Below are 24,117 nucleotides of genomic sequence, written 5' to 3'. Positions count from 1 at the left end.
ACCATAAATAATGATGTTTCACCCAATACCGGTAGGTACTTGCTTCGATACACGTCGGCGATTCAACAATCAAGTCGTAACTGGAACAATCCGCGACTGTTTCAGTGTAAAATTTATATCTAAGTAAAGGACAAAAAGGCGCCCGGATAGCACACCAAAGACAATCACCGAACAAAACGTTCATAGGGCGTCGTAGGTTCCTCAAGTATCCCAACGCACGTTGCAAACACATTCGTATCTATTCCGAAGATTGGTTTTGGCCTAAATGCACCACTGCTGCTCATGTCATAGCTTTGGTTTTATTCCATCGGTCCAATGGGGCATTTTAATGGCAGCCGATGCCCGCCGACAGACCGGTCACAAACTGCTTCAGCTGCCGCTGCGACTTCCTGACAGCATGCAGAAGCTGATACTGGATACTTACGCAACGTCAGCCAAACGCTCATGTCATCGCTGTCATTTATTCGTGTCAACTCCTCCACATATTTTAAAGCCGTCATCCCCCGCTAGAACGACCGTAGACTGTCCATGAAACGTAAAAAGAACGAGTCACGTGACCTGAGGTCCTCCGACCACACTGACTGCAGCCTACGTCATCATGACGTCACAGCTCTCACGTCACGCGGCCCGACACGCAGCGCTCCGTCCACGACTGACGTGCCGTCACCATGACGTCACCGTCAGCTGGCGTCGAGCGTTGTTCACAGCAGTCTCGTTAGCGCCGTCGAATCGGTCAGCTACTGGCAGAACACAGCGCGCCTGCTACGCAGACAGGCGCGCAAGGGTGCGTGTGGGGGAGGGGGAGGGGGATGAAACGGGGCGGTGGTGCGCATGGCGGGCATGACGCGGAGGTGACGAGAGCGGCGACCTGCTTTCAGCGGCCCCGCGGCCCGCGCGAGCGGGACCGGGCGCATGGGAAAACTCCGAAAAGGCCTGGACATCATGGGAGCGGGCACATCGCACGTGCATACACGCATACGCACACACCGGACAGCCGAAGAAGCAGTCGCAACACAATGAACACATGAGATTGCATATGTACCGATATCAGTATGAAAGGCACCCTCCCATAAGACACCAAGCTCAGTAGTATAGCCAACAACATGTTCACCACCGCTTCAATAAATAACAACACGCAGTCACTTCTGCCGCTGTCGCCACTTGCCGCTGCCGGCTGTCGGCTGTCGGCTGTCGGACCTGACCGATAGCTCGGCTGCCGCCCTGCTCACTCGTCGCCGCACACTATCACAGAGCCGCCGCCGGGCCGACAGGTGCGTCATCTATTTGTACACAGTTCTGGTAAGTTCTGGTTGACGGCGCGGCCGACAGGTGTCGGTAGACACGCACGGTCCGCGGCGTGGCGGACCGCCTGGCTCGCGGAGGGCTCATTCCGCGTCTGGCTTGGACGAGTCCCGACCCGGGGTAGGCGACTCATCGCCGTTGGTGTCTGCAAAGGCAATGCGATATCCCAAACACGTTAGAAGGGGTGTGATATCACCTACATGTTTAAAGTGATGACGGTATGCCCCGATTACAGTGCTAAAGTGGCGAGCACACACGTAATGCCGAGTTCCGATTTCATACGAATGTTTTACAACGAGGCTTGAGGATCAGATGCCTTGATAAGCGAAACTTACTTTGAAGACGCCAACCATAACGTTCAAGGGAGGCAACTCTATTCCGCTGGTCAATTGTTGATCACTAGTTCGAAGGTGTCGCAGCATGGTTTCCGTGGTCGTAACTGGCATAGTAGTAGGGCAATCAGGCAAGAAAAAACTTGGTAACGACCCAAATCAGTCCTGTACTGGACACTCAGCGATAAACTATACAAAAAACTCACCGGGGTCGTCGTCCTTCTGTATGCGAACTATATCTTCCTTGCCTACTTTGCGCTTGCGGCTTCCTTTGCTGAGACCAGTTTCATCTTCCGGTGCCTTACTATCGGCTGAAAACAAAAAGACCGGTTACAGGCGCATATAGCTTTACTGAACCCTTTCCCGGCATGCGGTATTCTGGAGCCACAGAAGACAAAACGTACAAACTCTTCTGAATTGCGTGTTAAAGGCTCTTACCGCTCTGGTCGCGTGGTGGCACCGGCAAAATATAGAACAATTCCTTGTCACACGAGCCACAGCATACAAGCAAAGCAAACGAACCGGCAAACCGGCGACTCCTAACCAACTGACCGAAAGTGAGCGCGTCCTTGCCAACGACCCACAGTAGCACCTGTCTGCCTGACGCATTTCACCCTACTTCCGACTGGTCGCCCTCCCTCCTCGGGCCACCCCGCCGTTCCCGCTGGTTCCGGCAGCGGCTGCCTCGCCAGCCCACGTGCCGAGAACGGAGGGGGTGGTTTGGGGGAGGGGCTCGGTCGTGCCCTGCTCACCGGAGGTCAGGTCGGCCGGGGGACCGCGCTTCTTGCCCCGCCGCGGCGGTGACCCGCGGGCCAGCCCCGGCGACCCCGCCTTCACGCGGGCGCCGCTGCAACAGACAGACGCGCTCGGTCACGGTCACAGACGGGGTCAGCGCGGTGGCGCACGCTGAAAGCGGGGGAGGGGGAGGGGCGCATAACGCCACGCGCATCAGTAAAGCGACTGATACAGCCTGACACAACTGGCACGAAAACAGCCGCTAGGGCTGTGAATTGTCACGATGCAGGTGGTGTGAAAATCCATGTGAAGCTACACATCTCTGAGAGCCCTACCAGTGAATGCATTCGACATCTTAGGATGTTTATTTTTCGCGAGAGGTTACCAGACAGAAGTTCCCCGATGTAACCCTTGCGCGCATATTCCACAGATGGCGTTGACTGAGCATCGCTTGGCGTATATTTGGCTATGTTTGGCCGTTACGGTCGACGACATCGACGGCTTTGCGATAATTAACGGCTTTGATGCTATTCACAGTCTTAGCGGGCGCACCGACCGCGTGGCCGGTAGCTGCGATCAGAGCGTCGCAAACACAAATATTCAGGATGGACTCTGGTCACAAGAGACTACGCATGAGTACTTTCCATGGGCAGATCTCCCAAGGCCAATGTGCTGTGTTCGATACCCGGTCCGTATAAGGTGACCCTGGCCGCTTTCCTGTCGATTACTACGAGGCGGACACTTACGAGATCGTTCAGCGATTTGTACACGATACGTCGGCCTACAACGTGCGGTTGATTTCGTCTCTTTGCCTGCCCCAATTGGCGGGATCTGACATCGATCAATAAAAACGCCGCCGTTGCGCTCGGCGGTCGTGACTGGCGGAGCACGCGGCCCTACTCTCGCCAGTGCGGCTGGCCGTCCTCCTGACAGTCTCTTGAAAAACGTGCCGGTCTCTTGTGCCCCCCCCCCCCCTCCACCCCACGACGCTAGGCCGTCGAGATCGGGGCTTGGTTTCAATCTGTGTCCTTTTTTGCACTGACCGATTTTTTCAGCTTCCAGCTTAATTGAGTGGGGATAGTGAAGGACGTTTCCCTGTTGCCGTAGTAGACGGAAGGATAGGACAGCGATTTGCCCACTACGTGAGGATAGTTTCAAACTGCGCTGTTGCATGAACACCATCCTGACCACACGTCTTGCCTTGCAAGTGCCTGAAATCGCACACACCACAAGTTCCAAAGACTACACTTTTTGCTGGAGACCCCATGCAACCGAGGCCGACAGTTGTAAAGATGCAATCATTTCTAAGGCGTGATGGCTGAGCCGAGCCGGGTCGTCCAAGTTAAAAACGTTCTCATAGTTGTAGTGAGACTTACCCGGCCCCGGGCATCGCCAACAAACAGCTGATTTAATCGCATCGCGGCGAGTGGTTCTCAGGTTTACAGTCTCACGTCACAACATACAGCGTTCCTAAGCCGCAGTGGAGCACGCGAGAACAATCTGCACATGAATCTCGCCTGACGGCCGCGTCACGTGTAAATAAGCAGGCTTCAGCGCCGTGGGGAGCGCGCGACGACAGCAGCTGGTGTGCGTGATCGCACCAATGAGACTGCGAGGGACGGGTAGATGGCAGCCCGTCCATCCCCCCTCCCCTCCCCCCCCCCCCCCTCCCCGGCGCTGCGAGCAATGACCGGAAGGATCGGACAGTAAGATTCTTGCTCAGGGAGAGTTGGCCGGACGTCTCGTCGACCCTCGTGTCCCTCCCTAAGCAACAGCTGGATCTGTCGGCCAATCGGAGACTCCGCAGCACAACCAAACGCCACTGCGGTACCGCCGCCCGGCCCACCGGTCCACCGCGAGGCAGGCGCGCAGGGACCCTGAGGCGGGCACCGGGTCGCGGCCGCCGACGGGTGATCTTACGGGGCGACAACGGCAGCGGCGGCGGCGGCGGCGACGACGACGGCAGCGCCCGGTCGGTCCGCCGGCCTGCCGTCCGCGACGGCAGCAGTGGCGGCGGCGGCGGCGGCTGAGGCTGAAGCTGAGGCTGAGGCGGCGGCGGCAGCAGACGAGGTGACGGTGGCAGCCGGCGGCTCGACAGCTCTGGAAACGAAGGTCTCGTCAACACATCATCACCAGGAAGAAAACGACCCTAAAACTCCTTCTCCCTGAGACCTCGCACAGAAAGCGTCAGTGAGCGATTTCGCTAGGGCTGCCAACTTCGGCAGCCTGGCCAGCCGCTATCACAGGGCCGTGACTGACTGCGGCACTTCGTCGATCTATCGGCCTCTGCTTGCCGAGGCCCTTGACCTAGTACTACTGGCACCGCGCGTGGTAGTCCGCTGCACGCGAGATAAGCAGCGACCCAGAACACAGCGGCGCATGGAAGCCGCACGATGATAACGACTCGAAAGTTGTCTGAAAGCGCTCGTGAACGGCATTAGGTGCACGCCGCCGCTCTGCAAAACTTCGCCACAGACCCGATGCGCAGACCCAGAGTTGGGTCCTAAAGTCACGCCCTCACTATTGTTGCCTTTTGACTATTGAGCCCAACAGAACAACGATGATCCTAACGCATTTCTGTGTGGCAACCGGAGCGCTAGCTAGTGCTATGGTGGAAATGAAGGCTTCCATTGTGTCCCCGAACAGATCTGCCATTTGGTAGGTAGGAACAGTCGCATTTTGGACGAAAACACCACCAAACAACCGAGTGCTTTTCAAACAACACACGCAAAAGCCTCACAAAAAGGAGTTTTGGGTAACGCAGCGCCATACTGCTCACGTAGTGAGAAGCTTGAACGGGTGGTAACGAACTCTTCACATCGATTCACAACCAGGGCGGGTGGGAGCCGTGATAGCATGTCTATTCAGACCACTCTGCACTACACAACGGCTCCCCTCTCATTCGCCCGGCCGCAGTACGCGGCCCTCCCTCGCGTCGCTGCAGCCGCGTGGGTGGGATTTCCCCGGCCTGCCACGTCACGTGACCGGCCGCGGCGCGCGCCGCGGCCGTGTGGGACAAACGGACGCTTTGTTGGTGCGGTCCGGACGGATCGTGTCGCCCTGGCTGAGTGGTGCTCGGTCGCCGGCGGGTGGCGAAGGTATTTGTCGGGGAAGGGTATCTGCCAGGGCAAGGTATCTGCCAGAGTGAAGTATCTGCCGGGAAGGGTATCTGCCGGGGTAGGTGTCTGCCGGAGAAGGGTATCTGCCAGGGTGGGGTATCTACCGGGTAGGGATATCTGACGGGCAAGGGTATCTGCCAGGGTGGGGTATCTACCGGGTAAGGAATCTGCCAGGGAAGGATATCTGCCGGGAGGGATATCTGCCAGGGAAGGGTATCTGCCGGGGTAGGGTATCTGCCATATAGGGTATCTGCCGGGGAAGGGTATCTGCCAGGGCCGGTGAAGGGTATCAGCTCGATATCTGCCAGGGAAGGGTATCTGCCGGGTAAGGTATCTGCCAGAGAAGGATATCTGCCAGGAGGGATACCTGCCAGGAGGGATATCTGCCAGGGAAGGGTAATCTGCCGGGCAAGGGTGCCTGCCGGGCAAGGGTACCTGCCGGGGAAGGGTATCTGCCGGGGTAGGGTATCTGCCGGGGTAGGGTATCTGCCGGGGAAGAGTACCTACCGGGTAGGGGTAATCATGCCAGGGAAGGGTATCTGCCGGGTAAGGGTACCTGCCGGGCAAGGGTACCTGCCGGGGAAGGGTATCTGCCGGGGAAGGGTATCTGCCGGGGTAGGGTATCTGCCGGGGTAGGGTATCTGCCGGGGAAGGGTACCTGCCGGATAGGGTATCTGTCAGGGAAGGGTATCTGCCGTGGTGGGGTATCTGCCGTGGCGGGGCATCTGCCGGGTTGGGTACTTGACGGGAAGGGTATCTGCCAGGGAAGGGTATTCACCGGGGTAGGGTATTTGCCGAGTATCCACCTGGAAAGGGTGTTCATCTGGAGGGATATTCACCCGGTTAGGGTTTCCGCCAGCGTACGTAGAATATCCGGTTGGGGCGGGTACCCGCCGGGGCAGAATACTCGCTTGGACAGGGTATCCGCCGGTGCAGAGTACCCCGCTGGAGCGGGTACCCGCCGGGGTAGAGTACTCGCTTGGACAGGGTAGCCGTCGGGGTAGAGTATCCGGTTGGAGCGGGTACCCGCCGGGGGACAGTATCCGGTTGGAGCGGGTACCCGTCGGGGTAGAGTACTTGCTCGGACAGGGTAGCCGCCGGGGTACAGTACTCGCTTGGAAAGGGTAGCCGCCGGGGTAGGACATCGGTCGGAGTACGGTGCCCGCCGGGTAGGGTATTCTCTGTCGTCGATTCTGGGAGGCTAAAACAACACTATATTACGGGACGTGGATTCTTGAAACAAAGAAAGGTGCGGGGATAATGCTTGGGCCGGGATGCAGTCATGCGCCGCGCGCGTGATTCAACGGATTCAACAAAGCAAAATCATCAACAACATCCCTTCTCTGGATAAGCACCAACTCTGAGCAATCAGGACTACAGCGCTCACCCCAGGCAAGGTCCCAAGATCCGGACAAACGGCAAGACGATGATGCCAGTGGCGCAGGCATGAAGTACTGCTCGGCCCATTACATCCATCGTGAGAGGACGGGCGGACTGAGGCCGTTCCGCACCCGTTGACAAACAGGGACGGGGCAGACAGCAGGCTGAATCAGCTCAAGTGGCTCTCCATCAACAACGGACAATGCTAGACAAACATTAGCAATGCTAGATAAACCACAGCACATAGCTCGGGTCACCAGAGCACTTCGTGGAGAGGAAATAAAATATGAAGCCGTCGCCCGCCCCCCGCCCCCCGTAAGAAACGCTTGGCTATCACATTTTGCCCATCCTGTCTCGCGATCCAATCTCTAGCCAAACATCTGCGCTGCACTGACTAGCGGGGTCTTGTATCCACCGCGACACCCCGTGCCGACAGGGCCCTTCGCTCGCGTGTGCCGCGCGCCGCCGGCTCACGCCAGGGTTCAGCGGCCTGGCCGCGGACCGGCGTCCCCTCCCCGCGCTCTCCCCCCGGGTCAGCTCGGAGAGCGAGGAAGCGGAAAGGAGCAGGGTCCGGCCGCCGGACGGGTGCCGCCGGAGCCGGCCCCAGAGGCGGCCGGCTGATGGGCTGAGGCACGGTCGGGGACTGGGAGGAGACCTGCCGACCCCAGGACGGGTGATGGGCTGAGGCACGGAGCAGCGCCCTCGGGGACTGGGAGGAGACCTGCCGACACCGGAGACGGCTTGATGGGCTGAGGTACGGAACAGCACCCTCGGGGACAGGGAGGAAACCTACCAACCCAGGGTCGGCTGATGGGCTGAGGCACGGAAGCAGCGCCCTCGGGGACAGGGAGGAGACCTGCCGACCCCAGGACGGGTGATGGGATGAGGTACGGAGCAGCGCCCTCGGGGACAGGGAGGAGACCTGCCGACCCCAGGACGGGTGATGGGATGGGATACGGAGCAGCGTCCTCGGGGACTGGGAGGAGACCTACCAACCCAGGACGGCAGATGGGCTGAGGTACGGAGCAGCGCCCTCGGGGACAGGGACCTGCCGACCCGGAGACAGCTGATGGGTTGGGGCACGGAGCAGAACACTTGGGAGTGGGGTTGGAAAGGGGGGGGGGGGTCAGCTGTCAGCATCGCGACTCCGGAAGGGGATGGCATCACGAGTCATCGCAACCAACGAGTCAGATCCAGTCACGCCAGTCACGAGTCAACACGAAAGCAAGTGATGAAGACCACATTTTTTTTGTAGAGAATACGGTCTCCAGAAGGCCATGGCAGAGCCAGCAAGAGCCAAGGGACCAAGCAAGGACAGCCAGGAACAGCACAGTCCAGTTCGTGTTCAACAACCGAAACCGAAAGGATGAAACGGCGCGGTGCAAAGGGTCATGCCGAAGATGATGCGTTGCTGGTGTACCGGACCGGCGAAGCACCACGCACTGGGAGAACAACGGGCGAAGTTTTTAGGAAGAATGCCGAAAACACCCCTTAGAGACGTCTGAAACGAGAGTGTCGCCGTGCGCTTCTTCTGGGCACATCGATCTATCAAATCAGCCACTGGGGCGACCGTCAGTGCTCACCACGTTCAAGTAGCTATCCTGATAATGGAATTTCACAAAATCAGCTCCATTTCACATGCTTTCTATTGAAAATCCCTGTAAAGGCTAATATTTACCTTCGCAGCGATCCTTGTGACCAGCTCCGTCTAGTCCCGACATTCTTTCATCTAATATAAACACTCAAACGGGCTGCAAAACGTCTGCTGGATTTACACCACGCTCAAGTCAAGACACCCCAAACATTGCAGTCTGAACGGCGCCGAGCCGACCCACGACATCACGCCCCGATCGCCTCCGATCAGACGTCCACGGCTCGACTCACCCGCGCGCTGCTGGCGGCGGCCGCAGCTCGGGCGACGCTGGCCTCCGAGCGTCCATCTCCTGGCGCAGACCCTCGCGACGGGCGGCACCCCCGTCCGCATCACTGTCCATCACCACCACTGCCGGCCGGAGCGGCACCGGCGGCGGCGGCGGCGGCGGCGGCACCGGCGGCGGCGGCGGCGGCGCCGACGGCGGGGAGCGCCGGCCGTGCGCGCCGGCGCCGCGCCGCTCGGCGTCCTCCTGCCGGTACACACTGTCGATGACGCGGCTGATCGTCTCGGACATGCCGATGGTGACCTCGACCACGCCGCTCCCGGCGGCGGCGTCCCCGGCGGCGGCCGGCTGCGCGGCCGGCGGCGGCTCGGCGCCGGCCAGCCGCGGGCTGGCGCTCTGCGGCCGCGCGCCCGGCGGGCCGTCGGGGCGCTGGCTCCTCTCGAACTGGTTGGTGAACCAGAGCCGCAGCGGGTCGCCCTGCCGGCCGCTGTCGCCTTGCGCCTTGGTCAGCATCTTCTCCACCACGTTGTCCACGATGCGCGAGAGCCGCACCTCGGTGGTGGGAGACGTGGTCAGGTTGAGCGGCTCCATGTCGTCGGTTTGTCGGTGGCGGGCGCCGTTGAAGCCGTTGGCGGCCGGCGGCGCCGAGTCGCCGGTCCGCGGCAGCGCACGATTCGTGAGGTCGCCGGCAGGCGGCGCGGACACCTGCCGGAGGCGGGGGACTCGTGAGCCGGCTGCGCAGACCGTGAGACGTGCTGTACGGCTCAGTCACGCCGGCGGTGCGATCGGGAGGCACAGATTGGTCAGCCATCGACGGGTGCGTGCGGTGAAGGGAAATTGCGACGCGTGTTACGCGAGTTGAGCATCGTTGTGGCATGCCAATGCAGAACAAAACATAAAAAAACAGCTGTTTGAAAGCCACGGACAGAAACGCTACCGTGCTTACACATCTAACAAACTAGGAGTTTTCATGTGCCGCACCACCTAAGCAGCTGTTGCAGCACAAGCAACCAATAAAAATACCCCGGGATCAGCCTTCGCTGTTGTGGGTGGGGCGAGCACACCACACACCCTGTGAAGTGCGGTGGGCGAGCACACCACACACTATGTGTAGTGTGCTGGATTAGCACAGCACACTCTGTGTAGTGTGCTGGACGGGCACACCACACACTCCGTGTAGTGTGCTGGACGAGCACACCACACACTCCGTGTAGTGTGCTGGACGAGCACACCACACTCCGTGTAGTGTGCTGGACGAGCACACCACACACCCGCGCAGTATGCTGGACGAGCGCAACCACGCACCCCGTGTAGTGTGCTGGACGAGCACACCACACACTCCGTGTAGTGTCCTGGACGAGCGCACCGCGCACCCCGTTTAGTGTGCTGGACGAGCACACCGCACGGCCAGCTTCGCGCTCCCCGGCCGCGGCGGGCGCGGGCAGGTCAGCCGGCGGTCAGTTCGGGGCACGAGGACGGCAACCCCTACCCTCGGAATCCTTCCTGAACTGGGATCGGATTGAGGTTAAAATCTGGCGGCCGGCTGGGGGCGCTCGATCTATCCGCATTCGCCCAAGCGGCCGTCTGCCGACGGCCCACATTCCTGGCGGCACCAGGCTCTGCCGGCCGTAGTACCGTTCCGCGGGAATAAGCGCTGGTCTAACCGGTCCATTCCGGTCGTTTTCCGGCGTTTCTCGCCGTCCCGCGGGCAACGGTTCGCGGCGGGACGGCTGCATTGGAGCGTGTGGCGGAGGGCAATAGTGGTCACTGCCGGTGCCGGCGACCTGTACCGCACCGAGGCGACCAGCACCCGTTTCGGGGGCGCGCAAACTGCGGTGCCTCTTCCGTCGTTGCGGCACATGGCCGGGCGCCAGCTAACAACAGGGGACAGCTTGTTGCTGCATCGTGTTATGGGCGGCCACGGCGGGTGCCGCGCGGCCTCGGCCTGCAGATGCGCACCATCACAGATATGGCAGCTCGGTAATGTGCGTAACGACGCAGTGTCGCTCGAAATTGCAAAGCTCCCAACGAAGCTTACGAGCGCTTGACGGCAAGTTGTACGCTAGTTAGCCTGAGTCACAAGAAAGCGTTACAAGAGATAAGAAGCAAAAACTTGTTGGGATTTGAAATCGGGAAGACAAATGTGCGTCGCTTGCCGAAGACAGTATCTGTGCGACAGCTGGTGACTTCTACAACCTCATAGAGGTTGTAGAAGTCACCGGTTGTATGGGGTAGTGAGGTTGTAGTCAACGGTTGTATAAGTATGAGGTTGTGGTAGTAGATCCCGGTGACTTCTACAACCTGAGGCTGTAGAAGTCACAGGGTTCAACACATTCAACATCTGGAGGCGACTTCAACACCTCTAACGGACACCACGGCGTCTCAAATGATATCGGCAAAGCAGGTAAACAACGCCATACCAACTTAAAGCGCTGACAAGACCACAAGATAGAGATCACATCCACTGAAAATCGCATTTCCGCGGGAAATGGCTGATCGCCGGTATAGCCCAGCCTCAGCCTGAGCACGGGTCAGGCACGCCCGTCCTGCGCCGGTCATCTCGGCCGTGCACCCACTCCAGTCTTCCGGGGTTTGTGCGCGCTCTGTCGGTCTTCCAGCCGACGCCAGCCGGCGATCGATACAAGGCGAGCCCGCGGCGTGCAAACACGGCAGGCACTGATCCCGAGGCAACCCGGAGCCGGGACAGCGGTGGGGCAACGGCAGGTCAGCAGGCCCGCATCAGGGGTGACGGCAGGTCCGACGCTGTGCCCCCGGAACCGGGACAGCGGTGGGGACAACGGCGGGTCAGCAGGCCCGCATCAGGGGTGACGCTGCGCCCCCGGAGCCGGGACAGCGGTGGGGACAACGGCGGGTCAGCAGGCCCGCATCAGGGGTGACGCTGCGCCCCCGGAGCCGGGACAGCGGTGGGGACAACGGCGGGTCAGCAGGCCCGCATCAGGGGTGACGCTGCGCCCCCGGAGCCGGGACAGCGGTGGGGACAACGGCGGGTCAGCAGGACCGCATCAGGGGTGACGCTGCGCCCCCGGAGCCGGGACAAGCGGTGGGGACAACGGCCGGACGGCAGGCCCGCATCAGGGGCAGCGGTAGGGCTGACGCTGTGCCCCCGGTACAGGGACGCGGCGTGGCCACTACAATCCCCTGCTAGGAGTCGCCGCCAGGTCTACATGGATTGGTAGGAGGTTCGAATAGATGGTGGCAAGACCCGGATAACGGCTGCAGTGCCAGGACAACGCTTCAGAAAGTTCTGAGAATAGAAGAGCCCCATCAATATGGGGAATAAGATAGGAGCACACGCGGGCAGGCTCGAGGTGAGCACGGAAAGGTCCGGACGAAGGGTCGAGGGGTCCAGACCACTACACTTACGGGCGGAGAGGCCTGAAAATGCGCTGTGGCCCTACGAAAACACAGGATATGCGCGAAATACATGCGTCAACTCGTGAGCTTGAGTCCAATTCAAAATATGAGTAATGTTGTCTTCTATCTCAACTACCCGTGAATTCTACACCAAACCATCTAATTGACAATATATGGTAAGCTACCAAAAACAACATTTAAAGTTGAACTTGAATGAAAAACGCAGAGTTCAGTTTAAGCTCCGGTTTATTAAACGTTTAAGTCCAGTTTAAAACTGCTTGTGTCTACTTGCTCTCGTGTCCAACTTGAGTTCGAGTATGAGCAAGAGTGGTGACAGTGGTGAAAGCGGTGAGAGAGGGAGCCCCATTCGCCTGTAAGATACGTCGTCGTGGGTCTGAAGCTGAGCCAGATCCTGGACGGACACTGAACTATGCTTGACGACGAGAGGACACTGACGGGATGGCGATGACGAGAAGACGAGGACGAGGGCAAGGACGAGAGGATGAAAACGAGAACGAGAACGAGAGGACAAAATCGAGAACGAAAGGAAGAGAAAACGAGATAACGAGATAACGGGAGGACGAACACAGGGACAAGAATGAGATGACTAGAACGAGAGGTCGAGGACGAGGGCGAGGACGAGGACGAGGACGAAGACGAGAAGACCAGAACGAGGGGGCGAGAACGAGAGGACGAGAACGAGAGGACGAGAACAAGAGGACGATAACAAGAGGACGAGAACAAGAGGACGAGAACGAGAAGACCAGAACGAGGGGACGAGAATGAGAGGATAAGAACGAGACGACGGGAACGAGAGGACAAGGACGAGCCCGAGAGGGCGAGAATGAGAGGACAAAGACGAGAACAAAATGATGAGAACAAAAGGACGAGAACGAGAGGACGAGAACGAGAGGACGAGGACGAGAGGACGAGGACGAGAGAACGAGAATGAGAGGACGAGAACGAGGGGATGAGAACGAGAGGAAGCAAATGAGGGGACGAAAACGAGAGCAATAGCGGGCAAGAACATCGCATATCTATAATAATAATACAAAATGGTGGTAAACGGTTACAATGTCACAGTCAGCACTTCGGCGCCAATAAGTTAAGTCTAGAGAGAGTGTTGGGGTCAAGAGATACTGCAGCAGACAGGTCAGGCCCTGATACCAATGGTCCGAGACTCCGGGCACCGCCAAACAGAAGGGCGCGCGCTCTACCGTCTGAGCAGGGGCAGCGCAGATCACGGCCACCAGCCGGCACACCTGCTGGCACGGCCGCTGGGCTGCGTCTGGCCGCCCCCGCCGAGCTCTGTTCGCTCCGCGCCGGTGCACTGCGGTCCACGCAGGGGCGTTGAGTGGACAGCCAGCGGTGGGGAACAGTCATGGGATGGGGCAGCACATGAGTAACCGTGCTTAACTGTGAGCGCATCATCCGTTTTCTGCTGTCGTTGGCAAGACGTCAGCCTCCGAGTCAGCGCACAGCGACGCCGACGAGATGCCACAGGACTCGGTTGCAATGACAGCTGGTCAGGCGGCTCAGGGCGAATGTCGGTTGATGCGTAAGAGGCTGCACGCAATAGAGACAATGCCCCCTGGCAATCAAATGTAAAAAAACCTATAAGTTCACCAAAGTTCGGGAAATCCGAGCCTTTTGGCTGAAATAAGTTTTTCCAATAATCAACGAAAGCCACGCCCCATCGAATTATGAAAAAAACAGGACAGCAAACTAGAAAAGTAGGAAACCAGAAAATAAAAGCTGCAGAGCGAAGTTTTCAAAACGCAAATGTGGATACCCGCCCTGAACGTCGGGCGGCTGATGGCGCATCGAGGTCCCTGGGGAGACCAATCAGAAGACCAGCAGCGACACAGCGCTCGGCAAGCCTAGTCTTGACGAGTGAAGCGCTAGGGCAAAGACGACCAGGGGGAGGACACTGAAGCAGCGGCCACCGAGGTGCTTAAGATCAGCTTGCCTGATTTTGACCTGGGAAAGTCAGATGTCACTATGATTCGCCATTTGCCGCGGAAAGATTCGTTGATTCGAGCATTCGCTCACAAACAGAACATGAGAAATTGACTACGTTCCTGAGCGATCCGCTCGCGGAGGCTGAAGGCGAGACCTAAGCAAAGCTGCTCGCGTAAAAGAAAACCGAAATATCTGGTCCGGCCGAGGCCGTAACAGGATTCCTGAGTTCAAGCGGGCGAGGGGCCCGCCCCCGGTCAGGGCGTTCTGCGTGGACCATATGCGCCGGCTCACGCGAGCTGGAGCCGCCTCTGCGTCCGCCCCGAGGCCTGAGGTGACCGGCGGGAAGATGGACGGCGCAGGCACCGGTCTCCAGCGGCTGCCGGCCCCGCCCCTCTCCGCGGCCGCCCGACGGCCCTTGGCCCACACGGGAGGGGAGCTGCACCTGCCGGCGGGGCGGCGGCGGCCGCCCCGCCGGCCTCCAGGTCAAGGTCGGCCGAGGTCACGCCGGTTAACATGTCAAGATCGGTCAGCTCAGACTGAGGCGCGAGCAGCGACACCTGAACTGCTCACCCTCCGACAGCACGTCAGCCAGTGTCAACGTCAGTCTTCGTGCGGCTCGGAGGACAATGTCAGTCTCCAGGGCGGTGGACTGCATTTCTGTCACTGCCCATACAATGGACTTTTTCAAAGTTTTCTTTCCTTTTTGAAGACCAGCAGAAGTTTTCGACGCGATGAGAAGGCGTGGTTCCGGAGCTCAGCTAAATATGTGGGTTAATTTTGCCTAGTCGTAGCGGCAGCCATACCCAAGAAATCAACTCCATTTTTCCGACACAAAGCTAGATCAAAGTCGAGTACGTAAAAAGAAAATCGTGACAAAAAAGGAAGAAAACCTTGCAGGCCGCTGTTTTCTGTCCCAGGCTCCGCCCCGGCGTTGAGCGTTTGATACTGAGCTTCTTTCATCCTGCTGCACGTGTTTACGTAGCTTTCCTTTCGAGCCTGTGCGCGTTCTACTTTGATTGTTTACTTACGTCTGCTATTTGCTCTCATGTGCGGTACGGAGTGTGATGAGCTACAGATTAGGCCACGTAGATGATATTGTCGATACTCACAAAAAACATGCATAGATACGCATTATGTGTTGCTTTGGTGTAAAAATCATGATCATTGCCCGATGCTTACCATCATCATGCTGAGCATTGACGACGCAATGGGCAGCAACGACGGGCAGCAATGATGGGCAGCAACGACGGGCGGAGCTGGTTCCGAAAAACTGAGGCTTTTACGTGATTGAAGGCCCATCATTGCGATATGGCCTTCTTTGCAGGCGGTCCACTGCACTGGTTCCGTACGGCATACCCTTCCACGGGAATGGGGAAGTGTCTGCTATTTTTGTAACGGTACCAACAACAATAAAATCTGCATTCTTTTTAACGGGGACTGGATTTAAAAGTGAAGGAAATTTCCAAGGATGAAGGCAGGCAGCTATTTTGAGCACTGTCACTGCAGCCAACTCAATTCTTGGAGGTTTATATTTATAGCTGTGAATCTTATTTATCCACGTAATGGCCGCAGAAGGCGATCCTTCACACCTAGATTAGGGAGAAAAAAACAGTTCACCATAAATAAGCTTGTTATGGACTATTTGCTGCCCTAGCAGACATGAGATTCAGTAGTGATACGCATGGATGCCGATTAGCGATGGTTTATGCGAAAATACAGACCTAGGACATAATTTTGGCCGGTGACTTTAATGTGTTTAACAAAAAACACAGATCAAAACCGAGACTGGCAAGTCAGAGGGAAGTACGTAACTACTGTAAACGTAGAAGCGAGGCGTTAAAGGAAAACTTAGAACTCATTTGCAGGAAGTGTGACAACTATGACCCCAAAAAGGAAATGATCAGAGGTACGTTGAAAACTTTAACCTATTAGCCTTCTGCCTGTAACCAATAAAATTCTGGCAGGCAATGGCTTTACGGTTTAAAAAGCTGGAAACAGTTTGATCCATTCAGACGAGACTGGTGTCCTCAAAGATCGATGCATTGATAAAAACATCAAATTTGCTCTGGAGCGACTGGAGTGCAGAGAGCGCAGTAAAACAAAACCATTTCTTGCTCGATGCAATTTGTTTAAAGCTGCACAAGCTGGATGTGTGCGAACATGATTTTCAGAGCATCAGGTCTCGGGCCTTACTTCCGACGATTGCTGTCTGTTTTTTACCCTCCTCGAGCGCACAGCGCGTGAATATATTCCGATAATTTCATGCTCCGGAGCTCCAGATCCAAGGCGGAACACGACAAGGATGCCCACCAAACTGTCTGACTTGGACACAAGAAGGATGCCCACCAAGCTGTCTGACTTGGACACTACGCATTGAGCCGCTGCTGAGAAAAATTGGGACAGAGACGCTATCCGGGTTGTTTTCCGTTTTTTCAGAGACGCTATGTTTTCCGATGCTTAGATCAATTCATCAGCCTATGCTAATGACTTGACGGTGATTTTAGACGGGTCGAAGGACACGATGACAAATGCGGTAACCGTGCTGAATGAGCTTCAAGCAGAAGCTGGACCCAAGCTAAACTTTGCAGAAACTGCCAGTGCGTGAATCTGTTGTTTTTGGATCGTCGGATCGGTTGATTGTTTTTGTTGACGGCCAAGCCGTTCAGAGGAAAATAAAGGAAAAATTAGAGCGACAGGCATTTACGTGTGCGAGTTGGGTGACAAAGCAGAGAACGCAACAAAGGCGCGGGCGCTGGGTGCTCGCGCCCGTCTCCGCCACGGTTCGCCGGCGTACCACCGGCGGACCACTGACGGACCACCGGCGGACCACCGGCGGACCACCGGCTGATCACTAGCGGACCACCGGCGGATCACCGGCGGATCACCGGCTGATCACTGGCGGATCCTGGCGGACCACCAGCGAACCACTGACGGACCACCAACGGACCACTGGCGAACCACTGACGAACCACCAGCGGATCACCGGCGGACCACCGGCCGATCACTGGCGGATCCTGGCGGACCGCAGGCGAACCACTGGCGGACCATCGGTGGGCCACTGACGGACCACCGGCGGACCACCGGCGGACCACCGACTGATCACTGGCGGATCCTGGTGGACCGCAGGTGAACCACTGACGGACCATCGACGAACCACTGACGGACCACTGACGGACTACCGGCGGACCACCGGCGGATCACTCGGCGGATCTTGGCGGACCGCAGGTGAACCACTGACGGACCACCAGCGGAATCACCGGCGAACCACCGGCCGATCACTGGCGGATCTTGGCGGACCGCAAGCGAAGCCACTGACGGACCACCGGCGGACCACCGGCGGACCACCGGTGGATCCTGGCGGACCGCAGGCGAACCACTGACGGACCCACCGGCAGCCACTGACGGACCACCGGCGACCACCGGCGGATCCTGGGGGAACGCAGGCGAACCACTGACGGACCACCGGCGGACCCTAGCGGACCACCGGCGGCCCACCCACCTCCCGCGGCGCTAGGGCTGCCGCCACTGGGCGCCGTCTCGCGCGGCCCTGACTCTGCCCCTCCCCCCACCGCCGGGGGTGCCGACAGAGCCTCGGGGGGCGCTGGGCGCAGGTCGGCGGCCGGTGGCGTAACCCTGCGGGGCTGCCAGCGCCGGCCGGAAACGGCGTGTCGCCGCCTTGATCACGTCAACCCGCCGGGGTCGTGAGGTCCGCACGGGGATCAACACCGGTGACCTTCGTTCCAGGGAGATCTGTTGGAAACTTGGCCGCCGATTGAGATATGTGAGCGCTAATTGCTGACATCACTGCGATAGTTTAAGCCGTGGTGGAAAAAGTCGCGAATCTGTTCGATCATTGCCGGCTCAATCGATCGCCTTCCCCAAAATTCACGGGCCCGCAGTCTCGAGCATTCTCACGGTGGGAAAGCTAGCCTCTTCGACGCACGCCGTCCCTCCCACCCGGATCCGACCCCATCGCGCCACGCACGGACCACGCTCGACCAATCACCGCGCCGCCCGTCCGACGAAAACAGAGCCGTCCCCGTCCGCCGGCCACCAGCCGAGGCGCACCGCGCGGCGGCGGCAATGCACACCGCGTCTTTGTCCGCGGCTTCCAGAGGACGCCGGGGCATAGGTGCGACGGGCGGCCGGCGGCCGGCGGGGCGCTGACCGGGCCGAATACGGTCCGGCCAAGGCCGCCGCATCCCGAGCAGCACGTCGGGCCGCGTGCCGGGTCGCGCCGGCCGCGTCGCACCCGGCACACCCTGCGGCTCCGGCCGGCCGTCGCAGCTACGGTCGCGCGTGACGTTACAGTTACCGGTGCGGCATTTGCTGCGGCCGGCCAGTCGAAGCCCGCTTCGGCGGCCGCAGCCGCCGCGCCTCGAGCCACCGCCGCCTCGAGACACCGTCACCTCAGCAACACCGCACCTCCGAAATGGCAGTGCTTCCGGTTCAACGGGAGCAAGTGCTCGAGTTGATTGCACATCACTGGCAGCCAGGGGTTTCTCTGAACAGGATTTTGTGCAGGCCAACGGGTAAGAGCAGAACGGTGCGCAATCAAGACAGCTAGCGCCGGCCTTGGCCTGTCGACCGGAGGCGGCCGGCGCTCTTGCCGGGGTCTTACCTCTGTCAGCCCCCCGAGTCGGGGCGGATTCTCCATAAGGTAGCGCTTCTTGGGCGGCCGCGGCGGCAGAGGCGACATAGTGGCCACGGGCTGGACGGCGGCGGCCGGACGGCTGCTGACCACAACTCCCTGCCGGCCCATCGGAGCATCTGCCCGACACACACAGCAGATGTTAGAGACGAACCAGGGACCGCTGCTGACCACGACTCCCTGCCAGCCCATCGGAGCATCTGCCCGACACACACACAACATATGTTAGAGACGGACCAGGGAGCCGCTCCTAACCACAACTCCCTGCCGGCCCATCGGAGCATCTGCCCGACACACACACAACAGATGCTAGAGACGACCAGAGACGGCTGCTGACCACAACTCCCCGCCGGCCCATCGGAGCATCTGCCCAACACACACACACAACAGATGTTAGAGACGGACCAGAGACGGCTGCTGACCACAACTTCCCGCCGGCCATCAGAGCATCTGCCCGACACACACACAGCACATGTACGAGACGGACCAGGGACGGCTGCTGACCACAACTCCCTGCCGGCCCATCGGAGCATCTGCCCGACACACACACAGCAGATGTTAGAGACGACCAGGGACGGCTGCTGACCACAACTCCCCGCCGGCCCATCGGAGCATCTGCCCGACACACACACAGCACATGTACGAGACGGACCAAGGACGGCTGCTGACCACAACTCCCTGTCGGCCATCAGAGCATCTGCCCAACACACACGCCACATGTCAGATGGATCACACAATCGTGAGAGCAAGATGGGACACCACATGGTAACACGGATATCCACATGGTAATACGGATGAACGCAGCGTGACACGGCACCAAAGCACACAGCACACATCAGACCAGTGGGGCGCGGGTGCGGAACACGGCACATCGCAGCGACGCAGTGAACAGCGGGTGCCAGATGTCAGGACCTGATCACAGAAAGGGCAACACAGTAGGACGAGCCACAGCACACGCACGTGAGTCGACCGTGATGCTACGCGGGGCCTTGGGACGGGCCGATTGCGCTGGTTATGCGGCGCCCAGGAGCGTGTCAGAAGTGCCGGATCAACACCAGACAGGGACACAGCGCTTCACACAGCGCATCGCAGGGGGGAGGGGACACAGCGCATCACAGTGCACAGCAGGCTTGCCAGAAAGCAGTCCGATTGGCAGCAAGGAGACAGCACAGACATCGGAAGAAACAAAACAGTCGGATGTACAACGTGCAGATAGAGCGGGCGCAGTGCTCTGCGGAATCAAGAGCGGTCAAAATAGCATCGCGTCCGAAATTTCGCTCAAAGGTTTTATGCAGGCTTTTCACCCGCTCAGTCCAAAAACAATGAATTTGGACACGACGGATGAGTGGATGCCAAAACTACTAACTGTGACTAAGACACATGTTCAGTGGGTTGGCTTATGATGACATAATGCCTTCTGTTTCTGATAAAAGCTTCGCTCCAGTCGTCACGTACACAAACGCTCAACGAACTGTTTTACACCAACGCAGCGCAATAACACTGGAAGTGCTCTAAAGTGTTCCAGTTGCCCTCAAATCAGTGAATCTATTTGGAGCGCCATGCACTGCACGAGTGGATATTACCCAGTGATTGGCTCACTGTGAGTACCGTTTTAGAGCTGCTACTCATGCAACAGCCCATTAAAATAGCTTTGCTGAACGATGGGGAGGCTCGCAGCAGAGGGCCGCCGACCAACGCCGCTGACACGGTCCAGCGGCGGCGACCCGCTGGCGGACGCGCACCCACCAGAGGGCTGACCTGCGCCTCTCGCCACCCCCGCTCCCCTGGTGGGCGGGAGCTGGCGCGCCCAGCCACCGCGTCCGGTCGCGCCCACAGGTCGAGGGTGATTGGGTCAGAGATGTCTGGCGGATCAGAGCGATGCGTCAGAGCAGCCCAAAGGTCAGGCTGGTCACGGGAAGGGCTTTGAGGGGTCGGAATGATCAGTGGGTCAGGGTGATTATGATGACCAGTGTGGCTGCAGCCGCCCGAGCGGCTACAGACGTAAGCTAGGTTAGAAAGGTCAAAGGGCTCGCGCGTGCCAGAATGGCGAGTGAGATCAAAGGGGGTCGAGGCGTCAGAGTGACCTGAAAGGACGGAATCGTCAGAGGGACGGTCGGAAGGCCACGGGGCCGGAGAGGTCCGCACGGCAGGCGAGATCAGACGTGTCAGCAGACCAGCGACCAGGGGGACATGAGAGCCCGACCGGGGGGCCCTTACGCCCCCCTGGCCGGGCCCTCCCGCCCACCGGCCCCCGTCGGCGGCCGCTCTCACCAGCTGAGGGGCGAGACGAGTCTCTGTCAGCCGGGGCGGCCAGCAGGGCGGGCGCGGCGGCGGCGGCGGCGGCGGCGGCGGCGGCGGCGCCCGGCGGCAGGCCCCTCGCAGCCGAGCCGTGGCGCGCTGGAACGAGGCGCGCCGTCAGCTGAGTGTCGAGCGGCGCCACTTCCGGCGACGCGCGCCGTTCCCACGCACCGCGCCCGAGCCCGGACCCGGGCCCGGGCACTGCACGCACCGGCCAGACGGGTCGGTCCGCCAGGCGCCGGGATCGGCCACGGACGGCGCGCTTTCCCGGCACGATCGCGGCGGTGATTTGGGACTGGTGTACAGGTTCAGTTTAGATGTGGCGATAGGGTCGGTGTCTGTGTGCCGGCAACATGCGAGCAGACGCCTTGCCGACCGTGTGATGACGGGAAGGACTAGCAATCAGCTGATTGCCAGCATCGTGACCCAGCGGATTTGTCAGCGGCGGACGTACAGACCGCCGTCGCAGGCTGACTCGACTGCCGTGCTGAGAAGCCCCACAGGTAAAGCCCATGACACGTGGCGTAGCGCCAACACCGGTCCCCCTGTCTGACCCGGCGGTTTGAGGCTGCTCACCAGGGGACCCCTGCCGGCTTCCGGTTCCGAGCGGGCCCCGCCGCCGCGGCGCCGGCTGCCGGCCGCCCCGCCGCACTGACCGGTGACGTCAGCGAACGGCGGGCGCCGTCCGGTGGCCGGCGCCGAAGCCAGAGCCGGCCGCGCGCGCCGGCGAAACAGGAAGCGGCCGGCGGGCGGCCGGGCGGCGCGGCATGCTGTGCAAATGAGGCCCGGCCGGCGCAGACGGCCGCCGTTGCGGTCACGCACCGGGAGATGGCAGCACGGGCGCGAGCCGCCACGCGGTCGCAGCAAGACCGTGCGGTGGTTAGGGAGGCCAGGCCCGGAGTCAGCCGTCGGGAATGCGGGTGTGAAATAGGATGGTAATTGCTACCTTATTTATCAGCGCCTGTAATTGCCGAGGTCATTAGCGCGTGAGGTACGGAGGGAGTGTGCTGTTGGTGGTCAAATGCTTATAAGAATGTACCCCTGTCGTTACAGACTAAAACGGATCGGTCATGTCGTTCGGTGCACGGCAGAGGCCATTTTCAGCGAGTCTACTGCGTGAGTGTGGGGTGGAGCGATCTGGTAGCTACAGGAACCGGTTCATCTCTACTGCACCCATTGGAATTCAAAAACGTGTAACGGAATAATAAATGCTCCCAAATAATGCATACAGAAATGGTGCCGAAGCATGCCGGGCCCACCAAGGACACACTCCGCAACTTGTTCATGGTTGGTATTCCTGGGTGCTTCCTGACCGACTGCATAACAGCTCTGGCAGCGGCAGCGACACCAACTCTCTCCGCAGTCTAATTTTAATACGTTGCTATCGGGAATGCTCGCTCCGGCAGCCCGGCCACATCAGTACGATCTATCCGCTATCGACAGGCGTGTCTGCATTCCGAAAAGAGGTCAATTTTCCATCGGTTTGCCATACATCTGACGCAAGATACTCTCATACTGCATGGGTTAGGGACGCCGCATTAAAAAGGCGGCTGATTAAACAAATGTGTTAAGCAGTGTAGCTTTTATACTGCAGTACGGTATGAGAGGTCAAAGGAAATTGTTCGATAACAATTTCGAACTACAATGAGTTAAACAAACTTATTCGACGGGAGCGGAACTGACTTCGACTCCGACTCGGAGCAGCCAAGAGCAATTATGAGTTCACTCTGATGGAGCCGATTCCAATGACGACAGCTTGGGTCTGACGAATTCTATGAGCTCCATTAAGCATACAAAATATAAGCATTTCACAAATAAGACATAATGTTTGTGTGTGGGGGCTTGTGTGCGCGTAGTTACATTGTTCTACACACAAAAGCCGCGAGAATGAGGATACATGTCGTCTTTTCCTTCCAATCTCACTCAACCATGATGAATCTAGTTGACTCGGCTCTTCACCTCCGCTCCGCTCTAACGTATACACTTTGAACTGAATCGATTTCACCGAGACTCAACACCAGTCTGATTTATTTTGGAACCGGCCCCGGCCCTAGCCGTGGTCCAGCTTCAGCTGGATTGCACTGCAGGACAAGACGGGTTGCGGCCGACTGCGGTTACAGATGTGTTCTGCACGGTCAGTAACAGGCAGACGCCGTTGGTTCAAACCACCAAGATGTTCGCGTTTTTCGCGGAAAGGTAACTATGCAGGGCGCTTACGAAAGAGGAAAAACTCACTCGTAGACATTTTACCATAGGGACATGAAACCACCTTGATATTTCCAACTGTTGCCACTCAGCTTATAATAACAGACAGGAGCTACGCTGGAACGCATTTGGGTAATCTGCATGTAAAAAGCAAACGCGAAAATGAGCTAGTCACACGTGCAAACTCCTTATCATTTAAACAGCAATATGTGTGAATGCAAAAGAGACTGGTACACGACGTCTCTGCCATACTTTGGACTTCCGTTAAAAATACGTCAAATCACGCTGCAGCTTTTTATTCGATTGGGGAGGTGGGATGAAGTCCTACAAAATTGAAAGAAAGGTGGTCAAAATCCGGGTGAAAACAGTTGTTTCTTGTGCTTTGAATGCATTTTTAGTCATCTTCCCTGTCAACCCTCCCCCTCCTCCACACTCATTATGCAAAACTTCCCCTGCGTCAAGTCAATCTTAACAAAGAATCCTTTAAACACTACGCCCGCGTACCAGCACGCTTCACCACACAGCTGGTGGACAGCAGAACTGAAAGCCGCTTCAACAATGGCATGTAGAAACATCTTTCCGTCGCAAAACATCTCATCACGCACTCGTAACATAATGTCACAGAGCGTTCTGTTCGCATGGGGCGCGCCGTGCCCAACTACCGTACACTGAACACGCCTACAAACACCAAGCGCCACACACCACACTATCGCACGGCGTGCGGTGATGCGGTCATGCGATCGTGCGGCACTAATCGTGCGATCAAACTCACTAATCATGCGGCGGCGGCCACATTGCATAATGCAGGCCGCTGCCGACACGCTCCGGTGCTGGCGGCAACAATGACAGTCTGTTCATCCGAGACACCGTCTCCACTGCGG

The 24,117-nt window shown here is 58.7% G+C and overlaps 1 protein-coding gene and 1 long non-coding RNA gene across 3 annotated transcripts in view; both read right to left on the bottom strand.

The window, feature by feature from the left end:
- Positions 1 to 447: 447 nt before the first annotated feature.
- Positions 448 to 2,448, bottom strand: LOC119093803 (uncharacterized). The gene is made up of 3 exons (XR_005093681.1): positions 2,387 to 2,448; positions 1,841 to 1,945; positions 448 to 1,447 (listed from the first exon to the last, which is right to left on the bottom strand). It is a non-coding gene; the product is annotated as an uncharacterized LOC119093803 (long non-coding RNA).
- Positions 2,449 to 8,745: 6,297 nt separating this feature from the next.
- Positions 8,746 to 24,117, bottom strand: part of LOC119093802 (WAS/WASL-interacting protein family member 3) — a 40,542-nt gene continuing 25,170 nt past the window's right edge. Inside the window, exons 3-5 of one of the 2 annotated variants that reach the window (XM_037216813.1) lie at positions 21,005 to 21,130; positions 18,704 to 18,852; positions 8,746 to 9,450 (exon numbers count right to left, since the gene is read on the bottom strand). In XM_037216813.1, the coding sequence (XP_037072708.1) occupies positions 8,749 to 9,450; positions 18,704 to 18,844 (843 nt within the window). In that variant the 5' untranslated portion in view covers positions 18,845 to 18,852; positions 21,005 to 21,130 and the 3' untranslated portion in view covers positions 8,746 to 8,748. The remainder of the gene's footprint in view (positions 9,451 to 18,703; positions 18,853 to 21,004; positions 21,131 to 24,117) is intronic. The other variant, XM_037216814.1, reaches the window with a different exon arrangement.

This window comes from Pollicipes pollicipes, unplaced genomic scaffold, assembly GCF_011947565.3.
Source record: "Pollicipes pollicipes isolate AB1234 unplaced genomic scaffold, Ppol_2.1 Scaffold_4002;HRSCAF=4701_pilon_pilon_pilon, whole genome shotgun sequence".
NCBI classification, from domain to species: Eukaryota; Metazoa; Arthropoda; class Thecostraca; order Pollicipedomorpha; family Pollicipedidae; genus Pollicipes; species Pollicipes pollicipes.
This window is presented reverse-complemented; position numbering and strand designations above follow the sequence as displayed.